Genomic DNA, 25,457 nt, shown 5'->3' with positions numbered 1-25,457 from the left:
AGTCATTTATGGGAGGCAAGCCAGCCCAGTTGGGTTGGGTTGGGTTGCATTGAGTGACCTCTGGAGAACCCTTCCAGCCAACACGCATAGGCGGGCATCACAAAGTGCATTAAAAAACTCTCTCCTCCACTTTTTAGGGCCAAGCAGGAGAACGCAGCCTGGGAGGACACTGCACTGTGAGGTGCGTGTGGGTCAGCCTCAAGGGTGGCAAGGACACAGCCTGATTTAATGTCTGGCAAGAGCAGGCCGTGATGTTGGTCCATGGGCCACAAGGAGGACTAAGCTTTTCTCTTCGCTAGTGACGCTTGAAGGCCACCCCTCACCCTACAAGACCACCCATCACGCAGCACCCCAAATTTGACCCACGCTCTGTTTCTGAGGCCCCATTGCCTTGATCCGCATTTGCGCCAAGGACCCTTCAGGTGGCCCTTGCACTGTGGAGCATCTTAAACCGTCCATCAGCACGAAACTGTGAAAGACAGCCTTAAATTTGAATAAAAACCCCGCTCCAGGCACTGGCACTTGCCCTATAAATAGGCAACATCGTTTGTGCTCATCAACACGCCCAAGACAAAGCTTTGCCTTAACTTCACCGCAATGACTACATGGGACTTGGTGTGAAAAGGCCGTATTTAGGAGAAAGGCTGGAGAAAGGCCGTATTTAGGAGTGTGAAAAGGCCGTATTTAGGAGATGGCAAAAGCGGGATCAAGGCCATCAAAGTGACTTGCTTCCCCGGAGACACACCGTGAAAAGCGAAGGTACGCGCGCATCCTGCCTCGAGTGGGTTTGTTAGAAAGCAGTCCACGATTTGTAAAGATAACCACAGATCTTTTTTTATTTTAAAAAAAAAAAAAAAAAAAAAAAAAAGGAAGTAGAAAAGTTTGGCTGAAAATACCACCAACAACAAAACAAAATTAAAAAAATAGCACTCGCACAGGAAATGTTTCTGTTTTGAAAACTTTGTCAATAGCTACAGCAATTTAAATCATAAAACAATCATTGTATAAAAACATTTATTTAAATTAAATATTTTATGCAAACTCATATCTACACTCATTCAAAATGCATAGAGTCACACAAAAAAGATGGAATGTATTAGCTTAAAAACCTGTGAAGTTGTGGGTTTGGTTTGTTTTTTTTTTTAAAGTATTATTTGCAATTATTATTAATACACGCTTGGGACTGAAACCAGAAAATCATAGTCACGCTACTAACTAATCATTACCAAGTGCCATACAGTAAACACTAAGATTAATCATGTCATATAACTGATTTAAAATAAAGCTTCATCTTTATGAAAAGGAAGAGAACTCGAGCAATACAAAATCCGAGGGGGAGGAATAATGGCAGGAATAAATCAATGTACAGCTTTATTACAAGCAATAATACGCCGGAGTTAGAAGAGGCATTGGGCACCGCGGCTCGAAACGTGAAGCCTTCGCCTTCGAAGGGTGTTTGATTCAAAAAATAAAAACACGTGTCTGCTACATCATCACCTCTTTGCCCCAAGTGCTCGTCCCAGGCCGCGCTCCGGGGAGGGCGGCTCCGCTGGGGGGCCGAGGGGAAGCCATGGCGGGGGACGCGGATGCTGGCCGCATCCTGCTTTTTCCAAGCCCTGCTCTTACCCTCCTCGGGAAGGCGCAAAGCTGAGCGCCCCGGGGGGCTTGCTGCCCCCCTGCCACCCCACCGCCGCGCATCCCCAGGGATAGCCCGGCAGCATCCCTGGTGTCCCCTCCCCTTTGGGATTGAAGCCCCCAACTCCAGGTCTGGGGGCGGGGGGGACGAGGCAGGTTTCGCCCCCACCGGCGCACGGGCTGCCGCAACGCCGATGCCAGCAGCCGAGAGCGGCTCGCAGACCCTTTACCAAAATCTTCCCTTCCCCCCTGCCCCATCCCTCGCCTTTTCCCTTTCCAGGGGGATTTTTGCCCCTGACAAGACTCCAGAGCTGCCGTTTTGGGGGGTGGGGGGGAGATTGCTGCCGTCCTCCCAACTCCAAAGCAGAGCTGGGGGTGCCCCGAAACGACAGGCAACCTTCCCGCGCTGCCGGGAGCATCTCTGCTTTGGAAGAGGGACTTCGCCCAAGGGTTTCGGCATTGGGAAATGCCCTCCCCGGCCCCGCTGGGAGCAGGGCACCCCAGGCTTTGCACCGGTGGTGAGCTGACGACCGAAATCCTTTACCTACGCCACCGAGGAGACTCCGCAGCCCTCACGGTTCGGACTCGGTCACCCTGAGGGGTGGTGGCGAGCGACGTCTCCGGGCAGCAACGCCTGGTAATACTGTGTCGGGTCCTTCCTGGGCCCCGGCCGGGGGTCTAGGAGACGCTGTAGTTATTGTAGTAGGTGGCCGTGGCATCAGCAAGGACGGAGATGAGGCTGGTCTCGGAGGCGTGGGAGCTGCCGGACGCCGGGACGTGTCCGTTGACCAAGACGCCGCCGTGGTGGTCGCCGTGGCCGGGGTTGTTGAGATATTGGTCGAACTCGTTGCGGTCCATCTCCCCCAGGAGCTCGGCTTGGCTCAGCTGGTCCAAGGTGTCAAAGCCGTGGTGGTCGGGTGGCGGGGAGAGCTGGCCCAGGTGGGCATGGAGGCTGGGGGGGGCCAGGGAGGGGAAGGCGGGCGTGTAGTAGCTGGGAGGAGGAGGAGGAGGAGGAAGAGGAGTGCAGCTGGAGGCCGGGGGGATCATGCAGGTGGCCGGCTGCGGGATGGGGCTGAGGGGGTGGTGGTTGCACGGGAGGGAGCTGCCCGCGTACTCCGGGGAGTAGGTGGCTCCGGCGAGGTGGGAGCGGTGATGCTCCTCGGGGCAGGGCGAGGAGAAGAAGCTCTGCTCGGGGTCTATGGCGTCCAGCGGAGACATCTCCGGGGGGGTGGGCAGCCCGTAGGGGTAGGTGTCCACGCTGGTGCTGCTGCCGCTGCTGCTGCACGGAGCTTCCCGGTATCCCCGGCCGGCCGGCAGCCCCGGGCGAGGCGGGTACTCACCCGGACCCTCTTTCTCCCCCCCGGCCCGGCCGCAGGTCCGCTTCTCTGGCACGGCGTTTTGGTCCCGCGTCAGGTTGCCCAGCAAAAAACCGGGGTCCACCCGCTTGCAGATGCGCTTGACCTGCTTCTTGCGCCGGGGCCGGTATTTGTAGTTGGGGTAATCTTGCATGTGCTTCACCCGCAGCCGCTCGGCCTCCTCCACGTAGGGACGCTTCTGCGAGAGGCTCAGAGCCTTCCAGGACTTGCCTGAAACGGAGAAAACTCCCCTTAGCGCCCACGGAGGCCGTATTGGGGGAGGGAGCCGGGGGGGGGGAAGAGTGCTCCCTCCCAAAATTGGCAGGCACGCAACCCAAGGACAAAGTCGCGGCTCCCAATATCCCAGCTGGCGCATGGAGGACGCAGCCCGCACACCCCGTGGGAGGACAGGACAGCAGCAGGAGGGTGAAGAAGAGGGGGACTGAAGCCACCATAGGTCCACCGAGTCCCCCATCCCAAGTCCCCGAACCGGGGTGGGGGGAGGTGTCAGGGTTAGCTGAGCCCCGCTTCAAATAAATCATAGAATCAGAAAAGGGTTTAGGTTGGAAAGGACCATAATCAGGGCAAATAAACCTCCCCCCCAGCTCCACGGCTTGATCCTGCAGTGCCTCTCTGGGACGGAGAGCCCCGACGCTGAGCGGGGACGGCCGAGGCCATGCCCGGCTGAGCAGGGGGTCAGGACGTGGCGTCCCTTGGACGCGTCCCAGCCTGTGCCCTGCCGGGACACGCACCGGGACGCGGCGAGACCCGGGCACCGTGACCTCGCTGCTCCCTGTTTGAGATACGCAAAATGTCCCCAAGATACAGGACGGAGAAGCAGCGGCGGGGCCGGGGGGGTGTGGGGGGGTGTGGGGTCGCATCCCACGGTGGGGCTGCCCCAGGGCTGTCCCTCAGGGTAGAGGGAGAAATGAGGATACGGATGCCTTCGCGCTGCCGAAGGGACAGCAGAAATGACAGGGATAAGCAGAGACGCTGCGTGGCGAAGCAGCGAGGAGAAAACCCAAAGCAGCAAAGAAAACACCACAAAACTGTGCGGGGAAACAGAAACTTTGGGGGAGAGGCCGGACAGCAAAGCTGTGTTGCGATTCCGGCAGCTCTTTCTCAGGCCGTCTGGGCTGGTTGTTTCTGTTTGCCCGCTTGGTTTTGCATAAAATTTAGGGATTGGGATAAGGGGGAAACCGGATGGGGAGCGGGAGACAAATGTGTATTCAAAATGGGTTGTGATCCCTTAAAAAGAAACAGCAGAAACACCCCACCACCCCCTGGACATGCAATATCGGGGTGGGCTAGTAAGTTCGGGGACAAAGTGAGACAGCAAAGACAGGCCAGGGAAATTTGAGGGTCCCTCCTTGCGCTGCACCGGGGGATCCCAGGCACTGGCAGCCTGGGGGTCTGCACCTCGGGGGGGTTTTACCCTCGGTGGGTGCCTGTCCCCCGGGGTGTGGGAGACCGACCAGGCTTTGCACCCTGTGAGGGGTGGCCGGGGGGGGCTGCACGCACCCAGAGTGTGGGTCACCGCTGGGGTTTGCGCCCTGGGTGCCCGCTCCCTTGGGGTGCGGGACCCCGTCGGGATTTGCACCCCACAAGGTAGCCCGGTGGATGTTGCCGCAGGACTTCGGACCCGGGCTTTGCACCCCGCAGCGTGGCCATGTGGGTGCCCACCCCCTGCCTGCCGGACATGTCTGTATCCCATGGGGAGGCCGGGAGGATGCAGGCACCCCAAGGAGCTGGTGCCAGACCCTCACAGGGGTCCCCGCGGGGTGGCAGGGAGGGTGCACGGGTCCCCATGCAGGCAGGGTTTGCACCCCATGGGATGGCCGATGGGTGCATGGGTGCCCACCCCGGGGTATTGGATCCAGAGAGGGTTTGGACCCCATGGGATGTCTCGGTGGGTGCAAGGGTGCCCACCCCAGGGATCTGGACAGGGTTTGCACCCCATGGGATAGTGGATGGATGCCCACTCCCGTTAAATCGGGTAAATACCCAGGGGTATTGGATCCGGAGAGGGTTTGCACACCATGGGATGGTAGATGAGTCCATGGGTGCCCACCCCAGGGGTATTGGATCCAGAGAGGGTTTGGACCCCATGGGATGTCTGGGTGGGTACATGGGTACCCACCCCAGGGGTATTGGATCCGGACAGGGTTTGCACCCCGTGGGATGGCGGATGGGTGCCTGGGTGCCCACCCCCGGGGGTATTGGATCCTGATAGGATTCGCACCCCTGCGGATGCCCGGGTGGGTGCACGCCCCGCAGGCTGCCAGACTCGGAGCAAGGTTTGCACCCCCGGGGATGCCCAGGTGGGTACGTGGGTGCCCACCCCCGGGGTACTGCATCCGGAGAGGGTTTGCACCCCCGGGGATGCCCGGGGGAGTACGTGCATGCCCACCCCCAGGGCACTGGATCCGGAGAGGGTTTGCACCCCCGCGGGATGCCCGGGGTGTGTGTGTGTGTGTGTGGGGGGGGGGGGGGGTGCGCGGACGCCCATCCCCGGCGTATTTGGATCCGGACAGGTTTCGCACCCCCGGGGATGCCCGTTTGGATGCAGGGGCGCCCACCCCCGGGGTGACACACACATCCCCCCCCCCCCCCCCCCCCAAAACCCCGCACCCCTCCCTTCTCCTCACCGAGCATCTTGCTGAGCTCCGCGTTGTGCAGGTCGGGGTTCTGCACCGCCAGCCGCTTCCTCTCGTCCTTCGCCCACACCATGAAGGCGTTCATGGGCCGGCGGATGCGGCTCTCGGAGCTTTTCTCTCCCGCCGGACAACGCTGGGGGGGCCCCGGAGGCAGCCCCTCGCTGGCGTCCCCCTCCAGCCGTTCCGGCCAGCGGTAGGTGCCGAGCAGCGCAGCCATGGCCCGGCCCCGCGGCCGCCCCCCGACCCGCCGCCAGCCCCGACCCGACCCCGACCCGCCTCTGCCCCGCCGCGCCGCGCCGCGCTGCGCTGCCCTCGGGGGTCCCCGCGCAATCCCAGCCTCCCGCCCGGCCTCCCCCGTATTTATCAGCTCCTTGGAAAGGAAAAAAAAAAAAAAAAAAAAAAAAAAAAAAAAAAAAAGCCCACACCAAAAAAAAAAAAAAAAAAAAACAACCACCCAACACCTCCTCCAATGACACCGAAGGGACTCGCTGCTCCTCCTTGTTTGCAAACTCCGTGAGCCCCGGCCAGGATGGAGCGGGGGAGAAAAAAACTTCTCCCCACCCTCTGCCCAGCACACACCCCCCCCCACCTCTTCCAGGAGAGGGGAAAGGGAGGCAGCACCCCCCAACACCCCCCCCCCCCCGACCCAATTCTTCTCCCCCCCCTCCCCTTCCCCCTTTTATCATTATTAATTATTATTATTTTGTGAAGGGGAGGGAGGAGGGAGCTGGAAACGGCCCTGCCACCCCTGCACAGCCCCCTCCTCGCCACCCCCCCCCGCAACTTTTCACACCCTGAACCTTCAAGGGTGAGGGAAACACAGAGAGAGGAGATGAGGGCACTGAGATTTTTTTTTTTATTTTTTTTTAGGATGGTCTAGAAAGAAAAGCAAAATGGTTCCAAACTGAAGGTCCCCCATAAGGGTGCAAAAGATTCCCCCCCCTGCCCAGTCCCCTCCCCAGGGTTCGGCAAGCTGCGACGTGCCTGTTCGCAAGGGGAAATCAAGGTACGGGTCCTGCAGGTCCCCCTTTCCCCCCACACCCCCTGCTTTAACCGCTAGTCCTGGCTGGGCTTTGCCACCCCGTGTGAGTTTTCACCCAGTTACCCCGAATTCCCAGGTCCCCTCCTATGGGAGGTAGACTGGGATCCGGTGAACTGCTGGTGGGTGCTCGTCCAGCCTGGATGGCTCCCGGGTGAGCTTTGCAGGGACCACGCGGGGCAGGGGACGCGGGGCTGGGCAGAGCCCAGAGGGGCTACAACATCCCCAGTTGGTCCCCAGTGCCCGACACTGGGAACACTGGGAGGCGGAAGGCCGGTCTGATGCTTTTTCTCGCTGCGGCATTTTATGGAGCGCTGCCCCATCCTGCAAAGCCACCCCAGCCCGGCTGGGATGGAAGCACCACCGTCACGCAACGGTATTTCCCACTAACCCCCAGTTTGGTGCTCCTGAGGGCAGGAACGTCACCCCCGAAGAAGTGTTCCCCCAGCTGGGACGAAGGATGTCCAGGAAGGCGGTGGGTTCAAAAACCCCCACCCGGACCCCTTTGCCCAGTTCATCCCTGCAATTTGCCCCGAGGAATATATTTAGTGGCTCGATTCCTTTATGATTCTGACCCCCTGACATGGGCTGCAGCGGCTCCTCTTTGACCGACGGTGGATTTCCTCTCCGCCCTGCCCAGAAAGCCGAGAGATGGGAAGGCATTTCCTCGGGCCGGCCGGCCGCTGCCCCGTCTAACCCATCCACCCAGGGGGGAAAAAACCACCCAGCGCGGATCCCAAGCCGGTGGCGGGGGGACGTTTGTGCAGGTCGGCAGCGATTTACCACGTGCCCTGGGTGTTCCTATTGACTCTTGTCAGATTACGAGTGATGGAGAGCGCGGTATGTAAACGTGAGCTGCCGGGGTGCCGGATCCGCCCGGGTTTCCTGGTCTGTCCCCTCGCTTTGCGCAGGAACGGGATCCCTGCGGTTCTGGTTTCTCGCGGGTTACGGCGATTTGGGGGTCCGGAGAGCTGGAAGCTGCCAACTTCGCTTCCAGCCGGAGCGACAACTGCCCTTTCCGAGCTTTTCCTCGGGACCGAATTAAAACCCCGCGGAAGCAACAACATTTTCCAAAGGAACTGATTAAATCTATTAAGCTATTTACAAGTGGGCTCCATCAGGGCCGCGTTATCTGGGAATACAACAGGAAGGCAACTTCTCTTAAATCTAAAAGGCGCAGGAGATTTCCTGGTCTCGGGACAGATTTATAAACCCTTTCCACAGGCGGACACGCAGGCAGGCACATAGCAACTGCCTTTCATCTGGGGTTTCGGATACATCCCGTGCCGTCCCGGTTCTCTCCGTAAATCCCATCCCATCACGCCTGGAAGCGCCGGGATGGGGCAGGGAGGGAGGACGCCAAACACCCACATCCCCCCCTGCCCCCGTCCTGCCCCCGACAAGTCTCCCGGGTGCATTTTGCAGTTGGCAGCAAGAGGTTGGGGAAGAAAACCCGCAGCATCCTTTTTATTTTTTGTTTTTAATTTTGATTTCCCTTTAGTAAGGCTTGAAGCCGGGAAAAAAAATAAAAAAAAAACCAAACCCCCCAAACCCCGCAAGGTTTTATTTTGAACACGGCAGTGTTATTTTTCAACCCTGGGGATGCACAGGGCCTGGATATCGTCATTATTATAAAAATAACCACCTCTACGCGCCGAGGCCCTGGAGGCCAGAAAATTTTTAGTAGTAGTAGTACAATATATCCCCTCAAGGGGAAAAACAAAAAAAGGGAGAGACGAATTCCACCCGAGGCCTTTTACACGACAGGCGGCACCGCTTTTCCAAGGATGGGAGATTTTTTTCCCAGGGTTTTCCGGGCGAGGAGAAAGCAGGGACGGGATCTGCGTTCAACCTCCTGCCTCCGCCGCGGGTGCCCGGGGGCTGTCGGAGCCCCTCGGTGGGTTTTTCCAGGTCCTCGCTCTTCCCCCTTCCAGCGGGGGCTGGGGGGGGTAACATCGATTGACCTCCCCCGGGTACCACGGTGTGGGGGGGGTGGGGGGGCAGAAAACTCAAGGGGGTTTTTCGGAAGGGGTGAAAATACCGCAAAAATATTTCTCGTTTGGATTTTCACCCCAGCTGGAAGACAGCGCCTTCCTAGGGACAGCCCCCCGCCACGCCACATTGTGAGTGCAAATAATAATAATAAACAACACTTTTTTTTTTTTTCCCCCATTCTTCTTTTTTTTTTTTGCTTTCTCCCCCCTCTCCTTTAGCACCTGGCATTCTGATCGCATTAGTAAGACGGGTTTCACTCCGCTGCCCGACCTAAAATGCTGGTTAAACCTGTCCTGTAGGAAGCTCCCGCCTTACATAAAGGCAGCCGGGGCCATGTGAAAATGCCACCTTTTAATTGCGACCGCATGAGGGGAATTAGCAGCAGCCTGGAAGAACTCATCTTGGCTTTTTTTTTTCTTTATTATTTTTTTTTTTTTAATTTTTTTTTTTCATGCTTCCCTTCCCCGTTCTGGTGGAACGCTTACCTGTATCTGGGGCACAGGAAGAAGCGGAGCTCTCCCAGGGCTTTGAGAGCGGGGAAATTACGGCTAAAAGCTACAAGCTAAAATAGACCGAGCAGACAAAGAGGGGAAGAAAAGCTTTGTTCTCCCCCATTTTCGCGGATGGGGAACGGTGGCAGCAACTCCCCTGGGGCAGGGAGAAAAATCCCCGGCCGAAGCCGTACAGGCGAGACCGTCCCCGCTCCCGAAAAAACATCCCCTTTTAGCCTGGGTCTGACACCTGGAGTTTGACTCGGTTTGCAAACGGCGGGGGCTGTTTTCACTAAATAACCTCCCCCCTGCTCCTGCTTCGGAGACATTAAAATGTGTGAGAAAAGTGCAAAGCCGAAATTAGCCCAATATTCACATGTTCCTTAATTATTGATGAAGCCCTCGTCTCCCAAGGGCAGTTTTCGCGGAGGCAGCCGGGGGGTTCCCAGCAGAAGAGCCGCGTCCCGGGGGGTGCAGCTCCCACCCAGGACAGAAGACCCAACCCGTCCTCCCCGTGTCCACCAGCCTTTCCCCAGGGATTCCTACTGGGACCATTTGGAGGAGAAGCCAGAGTTTTCCCCTTTTCACCCCGCAACCAAAAATGTAGGCGAAAAAAAAAGCTAAAATTTTCAGAGCGCGCACACTCAGGGCACTAGTTACTTCTGCTCTTATTATTTTTAAACTGTGGCTTTAAGAGTGAGAAAAATAAATGTATTTTAGTGCCTTTAGGTTAAAAGGGGCTAGCGGAATTTCCCTCTTGCACTTCAAAATTAATAAAAACGGATTAAGATTAGTAAAAAAAAATAAAAAAAAAATCGAGTGACTCAGAAGCAGAATTTTAAGTTCTGACTTGCTGAGAAATCGTGCTTCAATTTGGCTTCGGAGCAATTTACCCGCTTCTGCCACCACAAAAGTTTATTTTTACCATATTCCCCAGTCCTGCATCACTAAAGGTTTCTTTATAGTTTGTTTATCCCTGCACGGGACAGGTACGGAGCCTCGGTCAGTGTCCGAGTACTCCGTGAGCTCAGATCCTCGGCCACTAACACCACGCGGATGAGACTGATAAACCTTCGCGTAATTAGGGTTCTCCTGCCCAGGAATGAGGTGAGATTGATACACCTTCACGTAATTAGGGTTCTCCTGCCCAGGAAGGAGGAGGAACGAGGCAAAGAACCACTTCAGATGTGAGCAATCCTCACGCTGTTTGAGGACGCGCCGTTCCAAGATCTTTTTTTGAAGCCAGGCGTGATGCCACGCCGTGTTTCCAATAGACTTTGTGTGGTTTTCCTCTCTTCTCGGAGCTTCCTTCCTCCTCGTAGTGCCGGCAGGTTTGGAGGTTTCGTGACGTAAATTGTGCCTTTTGAAGGTGGATGCTTCAAGAACTTCAATCTTGTGTTTAAACAGGAGAAAACGGGTTAATTACATTGGGGCGTTCAGCTCATTTTCAATGCCGAGAGCTGATTATTTGAAAGAAGTCAGCACCAGAACCACCTTCTGCTTAAAGGACAACGGCATTAATTGAAGGCGATGCTGAACGTGATGAGCCCCCAAGTGCATTTCTTGAGGTTCACCAAGCAGCTGCGTCTCGGATCCTGTCTAAAGGACCAAAATCCACGCAGACGTAAGGATACGGGGGTCTGAAATCTGAACCCCATTGGAAATGGGGGTGTCTTGCAACTTGTCCTTAACAGTAGCACACACCGATGCTTTGCGATAAGCTGGGTTGTTACTTCTACGTTGCACCGGTGGTGTGTAAAGGAAAGAGCTGGTACATCTGCGACACCACCTGCGTCCAGCTCTGGAGTCCTCAGCACAGGAGAGACACGGAGCTGTTGGAGCGGGGCCAGAGGAGGCCCCGGAGATGCTGGGAGGGCTGGAGCCCCTCTGCTGGGAGGACAGGCTGAGAGAGCTGGGGGGGTTCAGCCTGGAGAAGAGAAGGCTCCGCGGAGACCTTCCAGCCCCTGCCAGTCCCTCAAGGGGCTCCAGGAAAGCTGGGGAGGGACTCTGGAGCAGGGAGGGGAGCCGTGGGACGAGGGGCAACGGTTTTACAGTGAAAGAGGGGAGATTGAGATAAGATATTCTGAAGAAATTCTTTTGGTGTGAGGGTGGTGAGCCCCTGGCCCAGGTTGCCCAGAGAAGCTGTGGCTGCCCCATCCCTGGAGGGGTTCAAGGCCAGGTTGGACGGGGCTTGGAGCAACCTGGTCTGGTGGGAGGCGTCCCTGCCCAGGGCAGGGGGGTGGAACTGGGTGGTCTTAAGGTCCCTTCCAACCTAAACTACTCTGTGATTCTTGGAAAGAAATCCAAGGAACGGTGCCTGTTCCACAGATCTGGGTTGTCCCGTCCCATCCCTGGCTTGAAGGAAGGCTCTGCAGAGTCGGACACGGCACAATCAAACGAGTTGAAGCCCATAAAGCTCACACACTTTGGTCCAATGCTGGTAACAGACTTACTTTTCCATGGCCTCTACTTTCCAGGCTCCAGTTTGGTTCTGTACGCACAGAAGTCAGCATATACATTGCTGTTCACAAAATTGCAATCGCAAATCCCTTACTTTGGTGTGCAGCAGCCTTTGCACCGACAGGGAATTTCAACGTTCGAAAAATGCGAAAGAAATGGAAGAAAAAATCAAAGAAACTCCTGAGAAACCATCACCTGCGTAAGGCTCCCAGGGCGAAAAGGCAAATTTTCTTCTACGTCACTGGTGACCTGGGATTACCAGAACTGGAAAGATTTTAATATCTCTGCTGCGTGCGCATCGTTCTCGATTTGGAAGGGAAAGCAGAGTGGCAACTCTCATTTTGCTTGGTTTCTGGGTAATTTCACTTGGAGGTACATAATTTTGTGCTGCAATGTGGGTGTACAATGGACAAATATATAACAAAAGACCCTGCTGTTTAAAAGTCTTATTTTCACTGAAATGAAACCAAGTGATTTCTTTGTGCTTACATTCTGCTAATTTCACCATTTGGGTAATGACGTAATTCTTTTTCTTCTGCTTTCGAAAAAAGACCTGCTTGCCAAACCAGAGGTTGGTTGAAACCGGACTCACAACCCACTGTAAACAACAACAAAAAATGTAATTTATTACTTTGAAATGTGTTCCTTTTGTTTCCACCATCCATGTCACTAGACAGTATCTGGTAAGACGAGCTCTTCGTCGAGTAACGCAAAGTTGGCCAACCACTAACACACACAGAGCAGAGCAGCAAAGTGAATTTCTCATTTCAAACGTTAGGCTCTTATTTTTTTCCCCTAAAACTCACATTCTGCACACGCTACTTCTCTTTGAGCCTGAGGCATATCCAAGTCCCACGTTTCCCGGCATAAAGTGAAATCCCCACTTCTTGGACACATCGAGAATCTTCTATTTGTAGCCGAGATTTCAAGCTGAGCCAGATTTAGGTCGTAGGGACGCCGCGCTTAATCGCAGCAACACCGTAAATTTCAAGATTTACTCCTGGTTTTATTCTTTCCGTAACTAACGCTGGAAGCTGGCCAAACACTCCGAAGAATTAGCACACAGAAACTCACGGGCGATTAATACGGAGAACAAACAAACAAGCCCAGCAGTATCTGGAGAAAGAAACCCTATTCCTTGACTAGCACCTTTTAAAATTGAAATCCCAGAGAGACTGTAAAGTTCAGCTGCTTAAGATTTAAAAAAAAAAAAATAAAAATCACTGGAAACAGTCAAGCTTTTGGCTTTTACTAACAAACAAAAATCCAAACTGGGGATGAAGCGAGCAAAGCTGCTTTGAGGGGCACCCACAAAACTTAGGATGCTTCAATATAGCATTAAAAAAAATATATATATATTTTGCTGTCTGCTTCCGTTGAGAATATTTTTTGCACCCTGAGCATGAGGCTTACTCAACTCTACAGCAACCTCATGGCATTAGTTGGTATTTCGTTTAAGGAAGGCAGGGAACAAGCCCAGCCACAGCGGCATCGTAACGGCTAATATTTGTATAGCGCCGAAAAGCAAGGTTTAAAGGTTTAAAAGCTTTAAAAACTACTGGCACGTCAGCGTGAAGCACAGAGAAAGGCATCCTGTTCTTCCCTTACAATACCTAAAACTACAGTAATTTCGCTGCAATGAATGAGCGCGTCCTGAGGGCAAGAAAGGTGCACCAAGATATTTTAAAAACGAAGAGTTGAGCTGCAGCTAAAACATCGGAAGGCGTGTGGACTCTCTGCTTCCGAGTAAGTTTCTCCCCCCGGACAATAAAGGCAGCTTAAGGAAATTTTTTCGTATTAACATCTGCATCTTGACAATGTTTTTCAAACCACGTTAAGCAACTCAACTGAGCTGAGACAATAAAACAACGTCCCCGTTTTATTCAGCAGAGCAGGGCAATGGGATGTTTTAGATTTACACTGATGAAACACAGGCAGGCCCAAAGTCAAACCAGCGGCTAACGGGTCTGAATTCTGGTCAGCTCTGCTGAATTATGCCATGAAAACTGGCTGGCTTTCAGGGCTGTGCCGTCAATTTGCTGTGGCCAAAGCAGTATCAGAACCAGACTCGAGGAGTCACAGGATCACAGAGTGGCAGGGGTTGGAAGGAACCTCTGGAGATCATCCCGTCCAACCCCCGGCCAGAGCAGGGTCACCCAGAGCAGGTGGCACAGGAACGCGTCCAGGCGGGGTTGGAATGTCTCCAGAGACGGAGACTCCCCCACCTCTCTGGGCAGCCTGTGCCAGGGCTCTGCCACCCTCACAGCAAAGAAGTTCCTCCTCATGTTGAGATGGAACTTCCTATGGTCATGTTTGTGCCCGTTACCCCTTGTCCTGTCACTGGGCACCACTGAAAAGATCCTGGCCCCATCCTCCTGACACCCACCCTTTCAGTATTTACAAGCGTTGATAAGATCCCCCCTCAGTCGTCTTTTTTCCAGGCTGAAGAGACCCAAATCTCTCAGTCTTCCTTCATCAGAGAGATGTTCCGGTCCCCTCATCATCTTGGTAGCCCTTTGCTGTCCCCTCTCCAGCAGTTCCCCGCCCTTCTGGAACCGGGGAGCCCAGAACTGGAGCCAGTGCTCCAGGTGCGGCCTCCCCAGGGCAGAGTAGAGGGGGAGGATAACCTCCCTCCACCTGCTGGCCACACTCTTCTTGATGCAGCCCAGGATGCCATTGGCCTTCTTGGCCACAAGGGCACATTGCTGGCTCACGGTCATCCTGTTGTCCACCAGGACTCTCAGGTCTCTTTCCACCGAGCTGCTCTACAGCAGGTCAGCCCCAACCTGTCCTGGTGCGGGGGGTTATTCCTCCCCAGGTGCAGCACCCTACACTTGCCCTTGTTGAATTTCATAAGGTTCCTCTCTGCCCAACTCTCCAGCCTGTCCAGGTCTCTCTGGATGGTGGCACAGCCTTCCGGTGTGTCAGCCGCCCCCCCACAGCTTTGTGTCGTGACAGTGAAAGCTTCTTCCCCATTCCACCGCTTAACTTCCAAGCTCACCCATCTCTGCCGACAGCACTTGGCTGAGAGAGACTCAGATGCCAAAATCCACCCCCGATGTTTAAGCCGCCGAGTTCCAGCATTACTTATTTCCAGGTTTGCAAATAGAAACAAGCTCTAATTTGGTTATAAATCTAAATTGCAGATTTTCAATACTAACACATCGCATCAGCTCTGCTTTTAAAATCTGTCAGGTCTCCTAATTTCACAGAAAACTTTGCTCCATCCAAGACAACTTTCTGATTTCCAGATGCACCACTGAAGGTAACCGGAATGCTGCCTGGGAACCAAAGGTTTAGATATGGGTAATAAAGGCACAGCTCCTTTTGCTTGGTTGCAAACCTACAAGCGCTTGACAATAGCTCACGACCGGCTAGGAAACAAAGGCAGGTATTTTTATTTCATTCTGTAGAACTGACACAGAATTTGAATGAGTATTCAGGCGTAAACCTTTCATTCGAATAAGTATTTTTGGGAAGAAACAACATTCATGTTAGATGTAAAAGGAGATCAATGAAAAAATTAGACACGACTTTGCAAAAATCAGTGAAAAAATACATAGAGCTTTGTAAAACCCCTCCTGTTGCCAGAAGCAGAGCTGGGCTATCGCAGGTGAAAACAACAGTGGCTTTAGTAATACAGGCAGTAGCAGGGCGACTTTTTTTTCCCTGTGGATTGAGAAAAACACAGTCGGTGTGAAGCAGCGGACGGTAATTCATTGCTTTTTCGCATTCTTAACCCCAGCGGTTAAAACCAGGCCTGATTTTGCTTGCTGTTACCTGACTTGAGCGGAGCTGCAGCGGAGGGAACGTGGGCTGAAGGCAGCACAGGCTCTGCTCTGTTAAGACGTAGCTCTTGGAAAGCCACCACGGTGAAGCAGGCTGGCAGAGGCAAAACCTCACCGGTATTTATCAAGTCTCGCTTTGCAGACATGCCAGTCTTGGCCCTACACCTTTTTAATATGGCGCTGAAGCTCACGTTGGCCCCGTCACCATGTTGTGCCTTGAAAAAAAGCTACATTTAAACCCTGGTTTCAGCTGGAGGTAGAGCAGCGTGCTCACGACTGGATTACAGCGGTGGCTGGCTGGTGTGTTTGCACAGCCTTCTCCTCTAACACGCCAAAGTTCAAATCACCCCAGAGTCCCAGCTTGATTCTTAAAGGGTTAGATGTGCTTGCCGTGCTTCTTTTTCTTTCTCTGCGCTCCTTCCATACGCTCTTCTGTCTCCTCTTTTTGCCTTTTGTGTTTCTTCTTATGGCGTTTCTTTTGCGTTGCCTCAAAGTCCTTTATGCTGGGATCTTCCCCGTCAGATACTCCCATATAAATTTCTCCATTGCCCATATTTTCATCACAACTTTCCTCTCCGTGCTGCTCTTTATGTTTCCTTTTCTTTTTCCCTGAGTGACACTCATTTAACGGAGCGTCCAGTTCCTTTCCATTCAAGTTACCTATCTTGGATTGTTTCACTTTTGGTTTCTCGCAGTGCTCTGTACTCTCTGCCTCAGCTCTCTTCTGCTTCTTTTTCTTTTTGACTTTGGTTTTCAGTTCTTCTGAAGGCTCCAAAGCTTCGTCAGCGTTTGAGCAGGAATTGTCTACCTTTGCCTCTGGTTCGTTCCGGGATGCCTTCCGTTTTGCCATGCGCTTGGCGAAATATTCCTGTACAGTGAGAACACTTTTCACCGTATTGTAACCATCTGCAGGCTCAGAGACCCAGCCGTTTCTCTGCTTCTCTTCCTGAGACTCAGGATCGGTCGTATCCTCCTGCAGGTGAGAGTCAGAAATAATGATTTTAAACAGAAGGTTCTTTTTCTTCATGCTAATAAAAAATATTAAAATATAATACGGCACTTTGAAAATTAATTGTCAATCACAAACACAGGCTGGAGGGAGAACGGCTGGAGAGCAGCCCTGAGGAGAAGGACTTGGGGGTGTTGGTGGGTGAGAAGCTCCACAGGAGCCGGCACCGTGCGCTGGCAGCCCAGAACCCCCCCGCAGCCTGGGCTGCATCCCCAGCAGCGTGGGCAGCAGGGCGAGGGGGGGATTCTGCCCCTCTGCTGCGCTCGGGGGAGACCCCCCTGCAGTGCTGCCTCCAGCGCTGGGGCCTCGGCACAGGAGAGACACGGAGCTGTTGGAGCGGGGCCAGAGGAGGCCCCGGAGATGCTGGGAGGGCTGGAGCCCCTCTGCTGGGAGGACAGGCTGAGAGAGCTGGGGGGGTTCAGCCTGGAGAAGAGAAGGCTCCGCGGAGACCTTCCAGCCCCTGCCAGTCCCTCAAGGGGCTCCAGGAAAGCTGGGGAGGGACTCTGGAGCAGGGAGGGGAGCCATGGGACGAGGGGGAAGGGTTTTACACTGAAAGAGGGGAGATTGAGATGAGATATTGGGAAGAAATTCTTTGGTGTGAGGGGGGTGAGCCCCTGGCCCAGGTTGCCCAGAGAAGCTGTGGCTGCCCCATCCCTGGAGGGGTTCAAGGCCAGGTTGGACGGGGCTTGGAGCAACCTGGGCTGGTGGGAGGTGTCCCTGCCCAGGGCAGGGGGTGGCACTGGATGATCTTCAAGGTCCCTTCCAACCCGAACCATTCTGTGATTGCATGATTCTACGAAAGGTCCAGATTTGGGCAGAAGTAGGAGGCAGCCCTTAATGCCAAAGACTGTGTAGGTGTAGGGAGAAGAGCTGGCAGTATGGAAGGCAGCAAGAGAATACAGAACAAGTCAATTCTCTGTTGGTTTGAATTTCTTACGATTTACCTACTCCTGTGCAGCTCACGCAGATTATGTATAATACTATCATACTCGGCGTTATTACACTCACGTGTCTCTACAAGATATAAACCAACATGAAAAATAACACAGCATGATCTATTAGCCTGTGGCATAAAGGAAATCCCATGCCTGGAATACCTCTGCAGCAAAGTGCAAGAACTTATGATATACGGCACAATCCGGCATTGATGCATCTCTTCCATCTTATCTGATCTTTAGAAATGTTTGTTTCGTAGCTGGTTTACTGTCATTGTGTCCTAGATGTTGTTATTTAAACATGCTCCATTTGATCATACGTTATCAGATGGCAAAACCAACATCACAGGTTTAGATCTTACAAGGCTTCTGCATACACAAAATAAATCGCTGCTGAACCCCAGCCGCAGGTGTATAGCTATAAAAAGAGTCTAGTATCTTGAAAGTTAAACAAAAAGCGAAGTATAGCGCTGGAGCTGGATGTTATGTATGGCACAAAGAGAACTGACTCTGAAAAAGCAACAAACGCAACAAGATGAAAACACATAACTTGTTAAATTACCTGTGACTTACAAAATAAACAGCCCCAAAAGGCAGCTGAAATTCAGGCTCATTTGCTGGGACACTGAAACAGTAAAAAACAACCCTTTGTGGCATACCCTTTCGCTTGGCAAATGTCACAAATGACTCTTGGAAACGTCCCGAATTTCACACTGCCTTTTTTTTTGTTTTTTTTTTCTTTTTTTTTCCTTTTTGTTAAAGCCTTGTGCGACCTGCAGGTAAGCACATGCCCCTCCCTCAACGGGAAAGGCTGAGCAGTGAGAACTGAGTAGAAACCGTAGCACCATCAGGCCTACACCACGGCTCTGGAACGGGAGGTCACTGCCGTCAAACGCGGTGAGTAGGACAGAGATACTTCCCCGATTTTCCATTCATAAATGCGGGGATAGATAAGAGCATCCACCCAGCCCATCCACCCTGGAGGTGAATGGAAGCGACTATAAAACGCCACCGAATCAGAGCAGTAATATTTCATAGCCACTTTCACTGGCATAAACTGATAGACAGGGCGAAGGCCAGCAGCAAACTGGGAGATATAAAACCGCTTATCTCAACACTTCACAGTTATTGCGTGATGGTGCAGATAAGTGATCTGGCTCTCTTCAGGGCATCGTTAAACTTGCTAGCTGAAGCGGGGTTTATTCGGGTTTGTGAGTGAGGTTTTGCAGGTCTGGCTCCTTACGCATCTGTAACCTTTCCTCACACGAGCAGGAATGCAAAAATTTGTGTCATTAGTGATGCATTACGAGTAGCGATTTCCTCATACATCTGCTTTCAAGAGAGCTATTCCAGTGGAACGAAAGTAACGCTACACTTGAGATTCCAGTAATGTTTGTGTGGGCACTTAGAAAAATTAGGTACTTTTCTTGGAGGAATACCTTGTAGTGTACCTTCAGGTAAGTTCATGAAGTAACTGAAACTATTTGACTCCTGGCAAAGAAGAGATGTTGAACCTGGGGGAAAATACCCAACCTACATCTATACACACAGGTTCCATCTGAAAGCGGAGCTGCAGCAGGAGTTTGACAAGACAGACAACACAGACTAAATGGACCGAGCTGTGTTTGTAGCTGCCGCCTTTTTAATAAGATGCACCTCCCAACCCGAGCAGGCGGCGTTAGAGCGGATCAAAAATAGATGCCCTGCTCAAGCGGAGTTAAACGGGTCACTTTCTTTTCCTTTTCCTTCTACCCACAGCAGCATTTGGACGCCTTGGATTGCAAAATGACCAACGGTCTCCCGGGTTTTCTGCCGCCGATGCCAGCCGGAACAGTTTCCCTCCTCACCCCAGTATGTAAAACCTACTTGCGACCAGAACACCATTTACCCCCTGGCCAACCAGGAAAGGATTTTCTCATTCCCTTGGTGACTTCAAGTCCTGACAACTTAATTACTGTAATTGAAGGCAAATACTACTTGAACTCTACACGTTTCTTTTATAAAATACATCAGACATAAAAAAAACGTTCCTTTGGTTAAGCTGAGGAGTTCAGAAGGTATGCATGATCCCAGAAAATAAGAACCTTGCTCAGAAACTCCTTTATTGATAAGAATTTTAATAACCATGGGCCACTGAACACAGAACCAACAGGGCATGGAGACAAGCAAAGAGGTGCCAACCCTAGAAAACCTCTCGGTTTAGGAAAAGCTTATGTGAAACCATAAATCACCTGGAAAGGCTGTTAAGTGCCAGAAGGGTTCCCCCTCCCGTGATGTACCTGTCCTAGTAGCCATGGGAACGCTGCCGAGCTCCTAAACATGGGTTTTCTCTTACCTCTCGACGGGAGACTCACGGTTTATGCAATCCCTCCCCTGCTTGCCCCAACACACGCACATAAATTTCGAAGAAAAATAAGATATACATACTTAAATGTTTACTGTGTTGCTGTAACTTCTGAAAAGCAATTTATTACCCAAGAGAAAAGAAAGAAAAGAGCTCCTACTCCAAAGAGCTGACGATCACGTTAAGGTATAAGACCAATCATGCTGTAACTGGTGGGAGGCCTGAAGGTTGGGCTTTGGAAGAGATATGTGCGGCCACGCCGGGAGTTCCAAAGTTGCCAAGAAAATCGGGCTGAGAAGGTGAAGTTAAAAGGAATTGGGAATACTGGCCTCTAGGGAATTGGTAGGATGGTCCCAGCAAGAGAAAAGGACTGCTTGAAACACGGTGTTAGATGTGGAATGATTAAGAGGAAATAATACGAAAATTCAAGGAGAGGCTGGGCAGTGCACAGGAACAGATGAAGGTCAATTATAGCCAGAAGTCCCCTGTAAATATCATCTGTTTATGTAATTAGTTGAATGTATGGAAAATAATTTGAAGTACATAAAGCACACCAAACACCACCGTGGTTTTTTTTCCGCCTGCTTTCTTCACTTGAGACACACAACGCTGATTTCGTCACTACGTTAACACGCTAAATTTAAGAGAGTGAAATCCCGGTTCCCTCGATTCCCGCAGGATCAGGATTGCATCTTTAAGGCATCACGCTCTCCGAGCACCTTTCGACCACAGTTATTTAGTGAAGAAAAAAAATAGGGGACTATGACTATGGTCAATTATACAAAGAAAACAATTCACAGCGCGAAAACAGTTTGGCAACAGTAGAAGCCCAAAGTGGAAAGCATTTAGACACCTGATGAAATCAAACGGGTTTGAAACCCAAATATCTTTGGAGATTTAAGACCTTAGGCTGAAGAATTAAAATCCAAAAAGAAGAAGTGCATCCGCATGTTACTCTGGGAGGAAAAGGGAGAAATAACCCATCAGCAAAGACAAAAGGGGGCCGGTACATCAGCAACAGAAGCAGCTTGGATTAAAATTCAGTGAAGTTTCCCTCCTCTTCAGACTGCAAGCGTTTCTTTCTTAGCACTTGAAGCTTAGAACAGGGGAATCAAAAATATCTACTATACAGTCTCAGATCTGCCGCATACGAACTACAGTCACTCAAGTAATTTCAAGCCTTTGCTTCCTCATTTGCAAATGAGGGGGTACTAATTCACAAGCAATTTTGTTTGCTCAAATTCCCCGAAATGACACAGAAGTACGGAAGGGGTGAGCATAAAGGCAGAATAAAGCTAAACTATAATTTCAGTAGATTCTCACTTAAATTGCAGAAAAAGGGGCGAGATGAAGTAAGGAGTTACAAGGCAATCGCGCGATCATTCATAGCTTTAAGATGCAGCAAGCCCTTTCTGCAGTCGGGCTGAACGGCGGCGATTAGCCACGTTCTTGTTGAGAAACCAGAACAATAAGATTAGTATAGTCCAGTTCTGTTGCTGCTGCTTCGGATCCTCGCTGCAGAGGTGCGTCGGAATGACCCCCACGCGGCGCACGGAACCTGACAGGCGAGAACTGAGGGCATCCCTGTCTCTTTCTAAGCCAGGTCTAGCTGCGCTGGGGAGAAGCACAGCAGATTACTCACCACGAGTCACTCCGGAGCTTTGCAGACGTTAAGGACGAGAGAGTCTTGCTTTGAGGAGTTGACAACTTAAAGTGAAGTATGAGCATAAACATTTGGATTGGGATCAAACAGGCAAGAGAGGGAACAAAGACTTGTAGCTTGATGAGTTTAAGCAGGATTAAAATAAATACATGCATAAATAAGGCCACGTAGCATCAGTTCTGAAGTCGATTCTGGCATAAGGACAGGTACCCAGGAGGCTCTAATGTTTTCAATTTACCTGATTAAGATTGGTATACTGCAGACAGCATCTTAGGAAGAACTAATGATAACAGACTTCCAACACAGAAAGGGCTGATGCAAACAGAAAAAGGGACCATTTTCCCCCCCGCTTATGAGGAAGAGGATGAGCAGCAGCAAATGTAAATTACCAACGTGAAACTTTGCTGGTAGGAGAAATCCATCGGTATATATGCGAAGCCTCAACAACCACTGTAAGTCTCAGGCATTGAAAGCACCTCAGACAACTATCAGGAAAGTGTTAGGAGGAGTTAATCCTTGCTTGGGATGGAAAATAGAAGATCTGGACTCTAGAAGCATCTTCCAGCCCTGTAATGCTTTAAAATCTTAAACAGGGATACAATCTGACCTCCTCGTAATAAAAGAGGGTTTAATGAAAGAGATGAAAAGCAGGAACACTAAACCTGGTAAGAAACGGTAAAAATTCAGGTCACCCGCAACTTCCTTCTTTTGTTGACCCTGGTATTCTAATCACGAGGATACCTCACATAACCATAGCAAGGTTTAATTTTACTACTATTTATACTGAGTGCCAATATAGCGAGGAATCCACTTACGGGAAATGGAATGAAAATTCTGAAAGTCTAATACCTGGCCGGGCTGTATGACATGACAGCACTTTTTAAAAGGACAAGTTCCAATTACTACAGAGAAGCACTTTCCTGTTTGACTCCATTAAAATTAATCCTGTGCTAAAATACACTGAAAAATCAGCTGCTATCTTGCGGTTGGTTATTAACTACTATATACTCCACGCGAATTATCAGCTCTGCCTCTTACCCAGCGAGGACAAGGATAGAGGTTAGGAAGTAGCTAATGGAAAAGGGACAAGGAAAAGCCTTTAAAAAAAAAAATCCAACCGTTTTCTTCATGGAATTACGAAGATGCATTTTTGCTACACCTGCCTCCACCTGCAACTACAAAGGGAAGGGCAGTCAGGTTGTTCTTCTTGCAATTAAAAAGGGCAAGGACTTTTATTGCAGCAAATCTCTGCCTAGAATAATTTTGGGGTTATTCACCAAATCATTGACTAGAAGTGACCTCTGGAGGTCTTCAGTCCAGCCTCCGGCTTGGAGCAGGACTACTTCCAATGCTAGACCAGGTCAGCTTCTAGTAGCAGAGTCATGGAAACCTCCAAGGACGAAGGTTCCACAGTTCTTCAGGATACCCGTTCCAATGCGGCACCGCATCCCAGCGAGGAGGTTCTATTGCCACAGAACAGCACCCGTTTCATTCTACTGTATAAATCTATAGGTGCGTGGGTTTCAAGTACATTTACACTGTATCTGCTGATGCCGTTTTTAATTTTAGTTTTAAATTCCGTGGCGATGTGTTTCTATTAAAACTGCATTCAAACTCTCCCAGGCCGTCTTCTAATTCTGTTTTATATTTTTGCCAAAAGCTCATCCTGTGCTTCAGAAAGCGGCCAATTTTAGCATTTTCATTCGTTCTTATAATTCACCCATTATTACCGCTAAAATAGAAAGCCACCATCTCTCTTGCTGAATGCAACATCTAGGTATCCAAAATGCCATGTGCTTGTCATATAAACAATCTGTTTTTACTGTTGTACGACGTATTGGATCCCAGCCTGTTTCCATCAATGAAACGGGAGCCGTACAATAAGCTGTAATCACTCAGCCGGGTTTTGCCTTCAGCCTGAAAACAACAGCGTAACAGGAAGCAACAGGGTTGCAAAAGTGCAAGGGATTAAATTTTGGCCAGAGACTTGATTACAATGATAGTCCTGGGGATTCATTCCAGCTGTCACTGTCAGACCCCGGTCAGTCCTGCAGCACTAACAGTTACAATACTCGCAGTTACACCACCTGTATTTCTAACGTCAGCTTGGGAACCCCGATACCGTGTTGACCAGAGCACACAAACTTCCTCCTACTGTTCTTACACTTTTCAGGAAAAAAAAAAAAAAAAAAAAAAAAAAGCATTCAATTAAGTTTTAGCAAACAAAGGCAGCGAGTAAAATCCACGAGCAGAAGGCAGCCTGTAAAAAGCTGAGGGAGAATGCAGGAAAGCTGGGGAGGGACTCTGGATCAGGGAGTGGAACGATAGGATGAGGGGGAATGGTTTTAAAATGAAAAAGGTGAGATTTAGATGAGATCTGAGGAAGAAATTGTTTGCTGTGAGGGTGGTGAGCCCCTGGCCCAGGTTGCCCAGAGAAGCTGTGGCTGCCCCATCCCTGCAGGGGTTCAAGGCCAGGTTGGCCGGGGCTTGGAGCAACCTGGGCTGGTGGGAGGTGTCCCTGCCCAGGGCAGGGGGTGGAACGGGATGATCTTGAAGGTCCCTTCCAACCCAAACCATTCCATGATTCTATGAATACAAACATTGAGATAAGACACAAGAGGTGCAGAAGACTGAAGGCATGTTGGGAAAGAGTTAAAAAATCAGCACGCTGCAGAGAAGAAAAATCCTTTTCGTATCTCGAAAGAGAGACACTTAGATATCCTTGTGACATCTCATTTCACTCCAGCTACAGTGCTGAGGCCAGCAAAACCGCTCTTCCTTTGCATTTCCTTGCAAATTACATCTGTGCGTTAGACTGAATATAAACAAAACTAAAGGAAGAGATTTCCCCTAGGATCTCTCTATTGGCACGGTACAGAGATCCAAACACAGTGACTTCATCTTCCCAGAAGCACCTAAATCAATTCTAACCGTTCTGTTCTCACCTTGAATAACAGAGGAAATATGGTCCGGCAAAGCGAGCGCGGGACTGGGAAGGTCACGTTTCCCAAGTTCTCTTCCCGGCTACAAAACAGAGCTGGTGAGAAAAGTTGGAGAAGAGGTTACTCCATCCAGCTCTGGTACAAGGCTATCAAAGCGCAAAACATGCCTTATCAACTGCATTCATGCAGTTGATGACTCGCAGCAGAGCTAAGAGTTTCATTAAGTGCTTGTGAAGTGCTTTGAGATCCTTCAGAGAGGCATCCCAGATGTGCAGGGCACTGCGCGAGTTCCGAAACAACCGCGCCGTTCCTCCCACCTGACAGCGCTGCGCGGCTGCGACGCTTACCAGCGAACAGGCACGGCGCAATTTCTGTCTGTTCTCTGACATACCCATATATAATCAAATCATCAAGAGACTCTCACTCGTAGTATTTTAAAGGGGTGGGCAGGATTATAACCAAATCAGTGCCGAGTGGTCTTTTTGTCCTGTACCCATCCTCTAAATGCTAATGCCAACGTCCAGGACAGTCATCCCAGTAGCGTAGGTATCATCCACGTGGCGTAGCACTGTAAGGCACATTCAGAAGTAATCCAAGTCTTCTTCACATAATATTTTACTACTGTCACGCCATTCCCTGGGCACTTCTTATTATTGCTTTGTAATGTATGTGGAATAGGCAGCTGCTGTTAATCCTTTCTCACCAGGATTCAGAAGACCGAATCCTTCTCGATTCTCGAGTTCAGGATTTCTCCCCATAGCCACAGATCGAGAAGAAACTGAATGGACTACAGGAGAAGTAACAAGTGGGTTTGTCCAAGCAAAGGTGTGAACAAGGGCTCTGAAGATTTAAGATGCTGAGACAAGCCACCAAGAGAAAGGACGCGATAAAAATCATTGCAAATACCCAGGGGAGAGAAAGGAGTTCTGGTAGCGAATCCGAGAGCAAACACAGTCAGCGTTACAGCTTGGCTTCAGGTGGAGGAAACTCCACGTCCTTCAAAATCTGAAAATAACACCTGCCTATGTAAAACTTCACTTCTATCTCTTTTCTAATAACAAATGTAGAAAGGCATATCTGTGTATAAATAAAAGTGCTTCTAGAAGCATTTGAAACAGATAATTTAAATGGCCAAACCTTCGCT

At 50.9% G+C, this 25,457-nt stretch overlaps 2 protein-coding genes across 4 annotated transcripts in view; both read right to left on the bottom strand.

Annotated features, from left to right (window-relative positions):
• Positions 1-848: 848 nt before the first annotated feature.
• Positions 849-5,989, bottom strand: SOX7 (SRY-box transcription factor 7). Its single transcript, XM_063330696.1, has 2 exons — positions 5,639-5,989; positions 849-3,221 (listed from the first exon to the last, which is right to left on the bottom strand). Exons 1-2 carry the CDS (start codon positions 5,862-5,864, stop codon positions 2,314-2,316), a joined length of 1,134 nt encoding a protein of 377 aa, XP_063186766.1. The 5' UTR covers positions 5,865-5,989; the 3' UTR covers positions 849-2,313.
• A 6,270-nt stretch (positions 5,990-12,259) lies between these two features.
• The window catches only part of PINX1 (PIN2 (TERF1) interacting telomerase inhibitor 1), a 68,652-nt gene continuing 55,454 nt past the window's right edge, over positions 12,260-25,457 (bottom strand). For 2 of the 3 annotated variants that reach the window (XM_063330694.1, XM_063330695.1), the window contains exon 7: positions 12,261-16,393. In XM_063330694.1, coding sequence (XP_063186764.1) covers positions 15,797-16,393 — 597 coding nt within the window. In that variant the 3' untranslated portion in view covers positions 12,261-15,796. Of the gene's footprint in view, positions 16,394-25,457 lie in introns of all 3 variants that reach the window. The other variant, XM_063330692.1, reaches the window with a different exon arrangement.

This window comes from Chroicocephalus ridibundus, chromosome 3, assembly GCF_963924245.1.
Source record: "Chroicocephalus ridibundus chromosome 3, bChrRid1.1, whole genome shotgun sequence".
NCBI classification, from domain to species: domain Eukaryota; kingdom Metazoa; phylum Chordata; class Aves; order Charadriiformes; family Laridae; genus Chroicocephalus; species Chroicocephalus ridibundus.
The sequence above is the reverse complement of the archived record's forward strand: the minus strand, read 5'-3'. Positions and strand labels throughout refer to the sequence as shown.